Source organism: Bos indicus x Bos taurus, chromosome 8 (genome assembly GCF_003369695.1).
Source record: "Bos indicus x Bos taurus breed Angus x Brahman F1 hybrid chromosome 8, Bos_hybrid_MaternalHap_v2.0, whole genome shotgun sequence".
NCBI lineage: Eukaryota > Metazoa > Chordata > Mammalia > Artiodactyla > Bovidae > Bos > Bos indicus x Bos taurus.
In genome coordinates, this window is record NC_040083.1 from 63,869,821 (window position 1) to 63,882,062 (window position 12,242).

The 12,242-nt window shown below is 39.2% G+C and overlaps 1 protein-coding gene across 2 annotated transcripts in view; it reads left to right on the forward strand.

Moving 5' to 3' along the window:
* Positions 1-12,242, forward strand: part of TGFBR1 (transforming growth factor beta receptor 1) — a 74,668-nt gene that overhangs the window by 42,178 nt on the left and 20,248 nt on the right. For both annotated transcript variants that reach the window (XM_027549755.1, XM_027549754.1), the window contains exons 4-6: positions 2,145-2,375; positions 8,487-8,654; positions 11,397-11,553. In XM_027549755.1, the coding sequence (XP_027405556.1) occupies positions 2,145-2,375; positions 8,487-8,654; positions 11,397-11,553 (556 nt within the window). The remainder of the gene's footprint in view (positions 1-2,144; positions 2,376-8,486; positions 8,655-11,396; positions 11,554-12,242) is intronic.

A 12,242-nucleotide genomic window follows, 5' to 3' on the forward strand; every position in this document is an offset into this window, starting at 1 on the left:
CTTGATGTACTCCTTTTCCTATTTGGAACCAGTCTGTTGTTCCTTGTCCAGTTCTAACTGTTGCTTCCTGACCTGCATATAGGTTTCTCAAGAGGCAGGTCAGGTGGTCTGGTATTCCCATCTCTTTCAGAATTTTCCACAGTTTATTGTGATCCACAGAGTCAAAGGCTTTGGCATAGTCAATAAAGCAGAAATAGATGTTTTTCTGGAACTCTCTTGCTTTTTCCATGATCCAGCAGATGTTGGCAATTTGATCTTTGGTTCCTCTGCCTTTTCTAAAACCAGCTTGAACATCAGGAAGTTCATGGTTCACATATTGCTGAAGCCTGGCTTGGAGAATTTTGAGCATTACGTTACTAGCGTGTGAGATGAGTGCAATTGTGCGGTAGTTTGAGCATTCTTTTGCATTGCCTTTCTTTGGGATTGGAATGAAAACTGACCTTTTCCAGCCCTTGGCCACTGCTGAGTTTTCCAGATTTGCTGGCATATTGAGTGCAGCACTTTCACAGCATCATCTTTCAGGATTTGGAATAGCTCAACTGGAATTCCATCACCTCCACTAGCTTTGTTCGTAGTCATGCTTTCTAAGGCCCACTTGACTTCACATTCCAGGATGTCTGGCTCTAGGTCAGTGATCACACCATTGTGATTATCTGGGTCGTGAAGATCTTTTTTGTATAGTTCTTCTGTGTATGCTTGCCATCTCTTCTTAATACCTTCTGCTTCTGTCAGGCCATACCATTTCTGTCCTTTATCAAGCCCATCTTTGCATGAAACGTTCCCTTGGTATCTCTGATTTTCTTGAAGAGATCTCTAGTCGTTCCCATTCTGTTATTTTCTTCTGTTTCTTTGCATTGATCGCTGAAGAAGGCTTTCTTATCTCTTCTTGCTATTCTTTGGAACTCTGCATTCAGTTGTTTATATCTTTCCTTTTCTCCTTTGCTTTTCGCTTCGTTTCTTTTCACAGCTATTTGTAAGGCCTCCCCAGACAGCCATTTTGCTTTTTTGCATTTCTTTTCCATGGGGATGGTCTTGATCACTGTCTCCTGTACAATGTCACGAACCTCATTCCATAGTTCATCAGGCAGTCTTATCAGATCTAGGCCCTTAAATCTATTTCTCACTTCCACTGTATAATCATAAGGGATTTGATTTAGGTCATACCTGAATGGTCTAGTGGTTTTCCCTACTGAACGGCCGAGAGGAGCTACCCCGCGTCCGAGGTCAGGGGTAGTGGCCGAGAGGAGATAACCGGCGTTTGAGGTCAGGGGTGGCGGCCGGGAGGAGATACCCCATGCCCCAAGCCTGAGGCCAGGCGCCACGGGCGGGAGGAGCTACCCCACGCCCCTAAGCCCGAGGCCAAGGGCGGCGGGCTGGAGGACCTACCCCAGGCCCGAGGCCAGGGGCGGTGGCCAGGAGGACCAACCCCACGTCCAAGGAGCCGTGGCTGCATGGGCGCAGGAGGGCCTAGAGGAGCTGTCCTAGCACATAAATTAGTAAATTTCTTGTCCTGAGATGGTTTTTGTGATCATTTTTAAAGTTAGACCAGAATTCACTCCTCTTGTTTCTGGTGTTTACATACTTTTTCCTCCCATTCTTAAAACTTACCAGACTCATCTTTCTGAACTAAGATTTGTAAATCATTTCTTCCCATTCATGGCCCCCTTTCAGAAATGTTTACCAGTTCCTCTTTCTCCTACAGCTCTTCACTGGTCATCTGGAGCTTGGCATTCAGTACTCCTCACATTCCGACGCAGCTTCCCTCCTGTTCTACTGTTTTACTACACACGTCCCCATTCTGCTTATCTAAGCTGGTTCCCTAAACATGTATCATCGATCTCCTTCCTTCTACTTTTGCTTGTATATTCCTCCTATCTAAACACCTTACCTTCTCTTCTTCTTTAGTCCTGTCCCTTCTGTAAACCCAGTATAAATTCAGCTTATCTTTTAAAGCCTACCTTGACTGTTAGGAGTTTCTGGATCCTTTTATTAGTTTCCTTTTTATCATGAATTACTGATTTCACAAATTTACTCTGTATTTCCTCAGTGAGATTTTAAGTTTTTGGGTCATTCTTTAACACCTATCCTGGGTTAGAAACACATACTAATATTTTGTATTGAATACTGTTTATTTTTATCCTTAGGTTTACCATTGCTTGTTCAGAGAACAATTGCGAGAACTATTGTGTTACAAGAAAGCATTGGCAAAGGTCGTTTTGGAGAAGTTTGGCGAGGAAAATGGAGAGGAGAAGAAGTTGCTGTTAAAATATTCTCCTCTAGAGAAGAACGTTCATGGTTCCGTGAAGCAGAGATTTATCAGACTGTCATGTTACGTCACGAAAACATCTTGGGATTTATAGCAGCAGACAATAAAGGTCAGTGACATTTGCTTCTCCTCTGAGTGTAACAAAATATATTTTAATTCATTCTACAAATAAGACTACTAAACACTGTCATATTTGATGAGAAATGGATGTTTGTCATATTGATTAGACCTATTAAGTAAAACAGAATACATTAGAAGCCTTTAGAAACAGGAACTTCTAAAAGATTTTCTTGATTCTTGACATGTTCCTAAACCTCTAATTACTTCATAAAGTATAAAGAGCTATTTAAAAAAACAAAAAATGAAACTATATGCTTTTGTTAATTTGGTTCTGGGAAGTTAGATATTGAATATAGTCATAACAGAGAAAAAAAATTCATAAGCTCTTGTTGCCCAGAGTTCTGAGATAGACTAGAGCTCAGATACGTTTCCTTTTATTCTCCTCCTGACCATTAGGGCATTCTAGTATTTCCTAATGAGCTTATTTATAGGGAGAATAAAAATAACTTCTCAAGTGTATTCTGTGTTTAAATTTCTAGGGCTAAATAGATTAGTCTTTTAAGTAAACTCACTTAGAGAAATGGTTTCTCTAAAACCACCTAGATCTTGGTAACCATGTGGATGAACCCTTTCTTGCCTGTGGTACACAGGTGATTGAGGCCAGGGGTCAGATCAGATGCTGAAGCAAGTGAGGAAGCCATGTGTGTAGACAGTCAGACAGACTGTACTTACTTTTCTGGCTTCAGTTTTTATAGCAGTGCCCACAATCCCTACCTTTTAGCTTTTGTCAGAGACTTGTATTAAACTCAACTCTCATTGTACTTGCTTTGAATCAAATGTATTTCCCAGCATTGCTATTTTTTTTAGAAAAATGCTTTCATTCTTTTTTAAAGGCCATAACCATAGTCATCTTTTTACTCTTCTCCCTTCCCATTTTCTTCAATATTTATTTCTTCAAAATGTTAATAGTGTTTAATCTTGGTGTTCATGGGTGATTTTGATTTTTCTTGTTGTTTCTCTGTATTTTCAAATTTATTTACAACGAACATTACTTGTTTTTTTTAAACTTTTATTTGTAGAAAATATCCAGTATACAGAAAAGTAGAGAATAGGATAGTGGATTCCCATTCATTTCAGTTTAGTCACTCAGTCGTGTCCGACTCTTTGCGACCCCATGAATTGGAGCACTCCAGGCCTCCCTGTTCATCACCAACTCCTAGAGTTCACTCAAACTCACATCCATCGAGTCAGTGATGCCATCCAGCCATCTCATCCTCTGTCGTCCCCTTCTCCTCCTGCCCCCAACCCCTCCCAGCATCAGAGTCTTTTCCAATGAGTCAACTCTTTGCATGGGGTGGCCAAAGTAGTGGAGTTTCAGCTTTAGCATCATTCCTTCCAAAGAACACCCAGGGCTGATCTCCTTCAGAATGGACTGGTTGGATCTCCTTGCAGTCCAAGGGACTCTCATTTCTGCTTTATTGACTATGCCAAAGCCTTTAACTGTGTGGATCACAATAAACTGTGGAAAATTCTGAAAGAGATGGGAATACCAGACCACCTGACCTGCCTCTTGAGAAACCTATATGCAGGTCAGGAAGCAACAGTTAGAACTGGACATGGAACAACAGACTGGTTCCAAATAGGAAAAGGAGTATGTCAAGGCTGTATATTGTCACCCTGCTTATTTAACTTACATGCAGAGTACATCATGAGAAACGCTGGGCTGGAAGAAGCACAAGCTGGAATCAAGATTGCCAGGAGAAATATCAATAACATCAGATATGCAGATGATACCACCCTTATGGCAAAAAGTTGAAGAGGAACTTAAAAAACCTCTTGATGAAAGTGAAAGAGGAGAGTGAAAAAGTTGGCTTAAAGCTTAACATTCAGAAAACGAAGATCATGGCATCCAGTCTCATGACTTCATGGCAAATAGATGGGGATTCCCATTACCCAGCTTCAAAAATTATCAGCTCATTGCAAATCATATTTGAGTTCTGATTCCATCTACTCTGCCCCCTTTGAATTATTTGAAGCTAATCCCAGCAATACATCTTTTCCCTATGAATATTTCAGTTTGCATCTTTAGATTATAGGGAATCATTTTTTTATGAAACATAACCATACTACCATTGTCAATTTAAAAGATGCCATCAAATACCTAGTCAGTTTCATATTTCTGCAATTGTTTACTTATTGGTTATTCATTTTTAGGATCCATTGCATTTGGTTGATATTTATCTTAAATCCTTTAAAAACACTGGGGATCCCCCCCCTTTTTTCCCTTGCAGTTTATTTGTTAAAGAAACTGGATTATTTGTCCTATAGAGCTTATCATATTCTAGATTTGCTAATTGAATTCGTACAGTATCTCTGAACTTGCTCCTGTATAATTTGAAAACTGGTAGTTAAAATTAGAAACTGAATTTGATTATCGGTTTTCTGACTGAAAATATTATATACTTTCTACATATTGTATTCTTTCTATTGCACCTCATCAGGAGGCATATATATGTGATTATCTACTTTTTGTGACCTGGGGTGATGATGGATGTAAGCAGCTGTTATCAATAGATACTACCAATTTGGTATTGTTTAAAAACAAACAAAACTAGTACTTATAGTCTGACCAAGTCCTTAGTTTTCATTTTCTTCTCTCAGACACCATTTTTCTTCTTCCCCAATGCTTTAAAACAGTCAATATATTCTGTGAGTATGGAGTTTTTACTTTGCCAATAAAGGTCCGTCTAGTCAAGGCTATGGTTTTTCCAGTGGTCAGGTATGGATGTGAGAGTTGGACTGTGAAGAAGGCTGAGCGCCGAAGAATTGATGCTTTTGAACTGTGGTGTTGGAGGTGACTCTTGAGTCTTATGGACCGCAGGAGATCCAACCAGTCCATTCTAAAGGAGATCAGTCCTGGGTGTTCTTTGGAAGGAATGATGCTAAAGCTGAAACTCAGTACTTTGGCCACCTCGTGCGAAGAGTTGACTCATTGGAAAAGACTCTGATGCTGGGAGGGATTGGGGGCAAGAGGAAAAGGGGATGACAGAGGATGAGATGGCTGGATGGCATCACCGACTCGATGGACGTGGGTTTAGGTGAACTCCAGGAATTGGTGATGGACAGGGAGTGCTGCGATTCATGGGGTCGTAGAGTCGGACACGACTGAGCAACTGAACTGAACTGATGGGAGTTTTTTAAATTTTTTTATTGAAGGATAATTGCTTTACAGAATTTTGTTTTCTGTCAAACCTCGACATGAATCAGTCACAGGTATACGTATATCCCCTCCCTTTTGAACCTCCCTCCTCATCCCACCCCTGTAGATTGATACAGAGCCGTTTGCGTTTCCTTAGCCATACAGCAAATTCCCATTGGCTATCTATTTTACATATGGTAATGTAAGTTTCCATGTTACTCTTTCCATACATCTCACCCTCTCCTTCCCTCTCCCCACATCCATAAGTCTATTCTGTTTCTCAACTGTTGCCCTGTAAATAAATTCTTCAGTACCATTTTCTAGATTCTGTATATATGCATTAGAATATGATATTTATCTTTTCTCTGACTCACTTCACTCTGTATAATAGGTTCTAGGTTTATCCACCTCATCAGAACTGACTCAAATGCATTCCTTTTTATGGCTGTCGATGGACATCTAGGTTGCTTCCATGTTCTAGCTATTGTAAATATTGCTGCAGTGAACAATGGGATAGATGTATCTTTTTCAATTTTGGTTTCCTCAGGGTATATGCCTAGGAGTGGGATTGCTGAGTCATATAGTGGTTTTATTCCTAGTTTTTTAAGGAATCCCCAAACCATCTTCCATAGTGGCTGTATCAATTTACATTCCCACCAACAGTGCAAGAGTGTTCCCTTTTCTCCACACCCTCTCCAGCATTTATTGTTTGTAGACTTTTTGATGATGGCCATTCTGAATGGTGTTAGGTGATAATACCTCATTGTAGTTTTCATTTGCATTTCTCTAATAATGAGAGATGTTGAGCATCTTTTCACGTTTGTTAGCCATCTGTATGTCTTCTTTGGAGAAATGTCTGTTTAGGTCTTTTCTCCACTTTCTGATTGATTGGGTGAGTTTATTTCTTAATAGGTGCTTTTGTTTTCTGAAACCCTTGTTAACTCATATGAAGGCTCTAATTTTACAAATAGTAATTTCTCCGTCAAAGAACTCACCCACATTTTTGGTTTCAAATTCAGTGGTGGCAGTGACTTTAAAAACTGCAGTTTGAGGCTCTTACCAGGCCCAGCATGTTTTAGGCTTGTTCTAAGTTGTTAACATGCTGACTGGCAAAAAGCGCTCCCGCTACTGTGCCCTGAACTCTACTCTGTGCTCAAGCAGCAACCAAGCTAGTGCTGTCACCTAGTGGTCACCGTGGGAATTGGTGACCCTGCTGGCTCTTCCCTACTCTCCTTTCTTCTGTGTTAGGGGGCAATGGACTCTGCTTAGAACCTAGGGCTGCTGCTCCCCCACCACCTTCACCTCCAGCCCCCTATTCCCTTTTCTTTATTTTCCTCCTAATTTAGTTAATTCCAACTCAGACAACCCTTTATGTGGGCATAGCCTCTAGTATATCCTTCCACCTCTCTTGTCAATTACCTCAGAAACTCTCCCAGTCTTCCATCTTACTGTGTTCCGAATTTATTTCTTGTTATTTGTGAACCTTCCAGAATTCAGCTATGGTTAATCATGCAGATGTACTTAGTGATATACCTGTATCGAGGAAAAGGAAAGGTACAAGTTTGAACAGAATCAGTTGATTAAAGTTTATGAACAAATTTATAACGAATTAGTATCATGAATATCTAAATCCTTTCAAAAATACTCAGCAACCTCCTCCAGAATCTTCTGAAAACATTTCATTCCTTAATTTCTTCTAATCAGAGTTGCTTTCTTTCAAGTAACAACCTTCAAAATAAAGTGTTTTATGTCACTTTGAGTTTCTTTCGTTTTACAACTAACAGGGAAGGAAATAGCACATTTTAGTTCTTGTGTGCCATGCTAAATGCTTTTTAAAAACCTATTATCTTATTTTTAAAATCTTCTTAGTGGTCTTGAAAAGTTAAGGTATTCTTGTAGTGTAAAAGAGGAAACAAAGGCTCACTGGTTAAGAAGTTTCTTAACCAGTCTAAGGTCACGTAGTCATCAGTAACAGCCAGGCCCTGGATTCCAACCCAGGTCAGAATGACTCCAAGTAAAGCATCTTTTACTGAAATGCCCTGCCTCCTAGTATTGTTGTAATACTGTTTTGCTATCACGATTTTGTGAAATATATGGTTCTCCAGCTACTTCTAGGCTAAATGGACTTTTGTGGACCAGCCTAGCCTAGAAGCCCAGCCAGAACCTTTACCATGGTTCCTAAGGGAAAATACATTTTCATTTCACATACTGGTTTACAGTTAATTGAACTTTTGGAAAAAGGCACATTCTTAGCTGGTGAGGTTTAAAACTACCTTGTGTAAAATTAAATTCAGTCCCAGCCTTTTCCCCTCCTGACATTTTTAGTTCCTATCTCAGCTACCCCATGTGTCAGTGATACTACTGTTTTTATAGTTTTCTAAGCTGGATACCTTGGAATTGTAATAATCTTACTTGGCTTCTTGTTGAACTGTATACACAGTTTGTCATTAAAGCTTGCATTTCTCATTTAAGGTCACATATGGTTTGTCCCCTAATATTCTATTCCCACTATGGCTGTGCTAGGTTCCAGGTATTTCTCTTTTTCCTCCTTGTTTCCCTCCCAGCTTCCAGGAACAATCACTGAGCACCTCACCTGGACCAGGCATTCTTCTATGTATTAAACAGTCCCATCCCTGCTACTGTTTGTGTGGACTCGAGATCAGCGTCTTTACACTGTGATTCTTTGTCTCTTGAATGGACTAGTTGTCTTTGCCTCAGTCTCAAGAATAGGCGACTTAATTTAAGGACCTAAAGGATATAAACATAAATGTATAAGAAAACTGAAAATAAATGAAAATATATGAACAAGAAAAACAAAATATGAAAGAAATCTATACAAATGTAAGGTACCAATGTGTTGCCATTGTGTGATTCAGGACTGAGTAAAAAGTCATAATGTTTGAACAGATAAATCATAAATGTTCTATAGCCTATCTGAAATATTGTTTTTCTACTTGGCAGACAATGGCACATGGACTCAGCTCTGGTTGGTGTCAGATTATCATGAGCACGGATCCCTTTTTGATTATTTGAACAGATACACAGTTACTGTGGAAGGAATGATAAAACTTGCTCTGTCCACAGCAAGTGGACTTGCCCATCTTCACATGGAGATAGTTGGTACCCAAGGTAACTCAAAGCAGTCCTGTTATTTAAGCTTTAAATTCCTATGGGTCTAATGTCTATTCAGAAAATTTTTGCAAGAAGTCAGCCGAAGTAGAAATGTTTAAAATGAGTTTTTATATGAGAATATCTTAACTTTCTGTTGAAAATCTAACATAGAGTTAGGAATCTAAGAATTTGATTAGAGATTCTCTAGTTGTTACAACAATACTGATATTTTGGTAAGTTCTTAAAAGTAGTGTTTAGTCTTGTGATTTTGAGGATCTTGATTTTGGAATTTATGTATAGTACCAAATGAAATGTGAAGATGTTCTGTAAACATCCAACATGCTACATAAATGTTATCTGACCATCTGATAATTGTGTTTGATCCTAGGATAAGGAGATTGCATGAGTTAGTATTGTGCTATATAAGATATTAGATGCCAGTGTAGTCTCTGCTCTAATGATTATCCACTTGCTACCTGATGATTATCCACTTGCTAACCCCATTACCAGCTTTACTATATACGTCACACATGCTGTTTTACTAGTTCAGCCTGCCCCATCTTTGCAAAATCATTGTTGATTATAATAGCCTTATTGAGCTTTAATTCACATACTATGTCACATACAATAAACTGGAAAATTCTTAGAGAGATGGGAATACCAGACCACCTTACCTATCTCCCTAGAAACCTGTATGCAGATCAAGAAGCAACAGTTAGAACTGGACATGAAACAAAATAGACTTCAAAAACAGGTTCAAAATTGGGAAAGGAGTACAGCAAGGCTGTATATTGTCACCCTACTTATTTAATTTATATGCAGAATACATCATGTGAGATACCAGGCTGGGTGAATCACAAGCTGGAATCAAGACTGCTAGAAGAAATAACAACAACCTCAGAATGATGGTAATGACAGAAAGTGAAGAGTAACTAAAAAGCCTCTTGATGAAGGTGAAAGACGAGCGTGAAAAAGCTGGCTTAAAAGTCAACATTCAAAAAAGGAAGATCCAGGCATCCAGTTACATCACTTTATGACAAATAGAAAGGGAAAAAGTGAATGCAGTGACAGATTTTCTTTTCTTGGGCTCCAAAATCACTGTGGACGGTGACTGCAGCCATGAAATTAAGACACTTGCTCCTTGGAAGGAAAGCTATGACAGACCTAGGTAGCGTATTAAAAAGCAGAGACATCACTCTGCCGAGAGAGGTCTGTGTAGTCAAAGCCGTGGTTTTCCAGTAGTCATGTATGAATATGAGAGCTGGACCATAAAGAAGGCTGAGCGCCAAAGAATTGATGGTTTCAATCTGTGGCGCTGGAGAAGACTCTTGAGAATTCCTAGAGCTGCAAGGAGATCAAACCAGTCAGTCCTAAAAGAAAACCCAGAATATTCTTTGGAAGGACTGATGCTGAAGCTCCAGTACTTTGGCCACCTAGTACAAAGAGCCAACTCATTGCAAAAGACCCTGGTGCTGGGGAAAATAGAAGGCAAAAGGGAAAGGGGGTGGCAGGGGATGAGATGGTTAGATAGCATCACCAACTCAATGGACATCAGTTTGAACGAACTCCAGGAGACAGGCCAGGAGCCTGGCCTGCTCCAGTCCATAGGGTTGCAAAGAGTCAGACATGACTTGGTGACTGAACAATAACAAATTGAGTTGTAATTCACATACTATACAGTTTACCCATTTGGTGTACAAATGAGTGGTTTTTAGTATAATCAGTTTTGTATAGCTATCACCACATTTTAAGAACATTTAAGAACATTTTCATCACCTCAAAAGAGGTGAGGCCTATAGTTCTCAGCAGTCACTCCCCATTTCCCTCTAAACTCTCTAGCTCTAGGCAACCTCTAACTTATTTTCCATCTATTGTTCAGTCACTAAGTTGTGTCTGACTCTTTATGACCATCTATATAGATTTGCTTATTCTGGACATAGCATATGGAATCATACAATATACCTTTTATGACTAGCTGCTTTCTAGTATAGGTTCAAGGTTTATCCATGTTGCAGCATTATCAGAAATTCATTCCCTTTTATGTCCAAGCAATATTTCATTATATGGATTTACTACATTTTGGGTATCCATTCATCAGTGATAGACATTTGTTGTTTCCACTTTGGGCTATTATGAATAATGCTGCTATGAACACTGATGTACAAGTTTTAGTGTGGATACGTTTCCATTATCTTGGGTATATGCCTGGAGGTGAAGTTACTGGATCAGACAGTAACTAATGATTTGGAAAAAAAAAAAAAAAAAGTCTGGCAAGTTCACAAAGGGCCTGTACTATTTTATTGTACATTCCCACCAGCGGCCTCTGAGGGTTCCAAGTTTTACACACTGTAATTATTTTATAATAGCACTTTTTCTAGTAGTTAGTATTAAAGGCATTACACATTTAATGAATATATTCCAGTTGATAGGCAAAAGAGGTGATCTAGATTTTTGGTTCTTGGATTGGAATATTAGTACCTAGGCGTCCTATAAAAAAAGATTCATAGGGTATCAACAAACTAGTATCTTTAACCTCCTGGTTTTTGAGTGTTAGACATATTTTTGAACATCATCTGTTTTCTTTGAAATGTAATCTCATCAACTTTTTGTGCACTGATTCATGTTAGTTGGTTTAGTAAGGGCCCAGGTATTGCAGTGACGGGGATGAAATGCTTTTGATACTGGGATGGGAGGACCTAGGTGAGATTTGTGATTGGTATTGCCCTTTAAGCAACCATGTTTAACTTTCTTTTTCTTTAGGAAAACCAGCCATAGCTCATAGGGATTTGAAATCAAAGAATATCTTGGTAAAGAAGAATGGAACTTGCTGTATTGCAGACTTAGGATTGGCAGTAAGGCATGATTCGGCCACGGATACAATTGACATTGCTCCAAACCACAGAGTGGGAACAAAAAGGTATACTTATCACAGAGTGAACACAGTTATTTTTATGTTCTGAAGTTGACTTCTTTTCCTTCTCATTTCTAGATACATAACTTTTCTGAAACTCAACCTTGTTCTTTATTAGACTGCTCACAGGTGGAAGATCTCATGGTCTTGCCTGCTCTGAAATCATGGTTAGCTAACTTACAAAGGTTACTGCTGATGAAAGGTAGCCTTTCCAGAAAATACTACTATTAGTTATGTTATCATAAGAGTAGTTAATATTAATGGGGTACCTACTGTGTACCAGTCATCTTAATGCGTCTCTTATGTATATTACATCATTTAATGTTCTCTTCAAATGTTGTGATGTAGTTAGCCCAACTGTTTTTATATTTTTATTTCCTGAAAACATAGCTTTCTCTCTTCAAACTTTCACATGTGCTATATCCTAGAGCAGCAGTCCCCACCCTTTTGGGCACCCAGGACTCATTGTTTTAAAGGTAATTTTCCCAAGGACCAGGGGTGGGGAAGATTCAAGCACGTTACATTCATTGTGCACTTCATTTTTAATCTAACGCTGCCACTGCTCTGACAGGGGGTGCCACAGATTGTGGGCCTGACTTCTGTCCTAGAGCATACTTTCCCCTCCTGTTTCCTTAACTTGTACTCAGTCTTCCTTTCTCAGAGGAATCTTTTTCTGGACTGTTAGATGTCCTTGT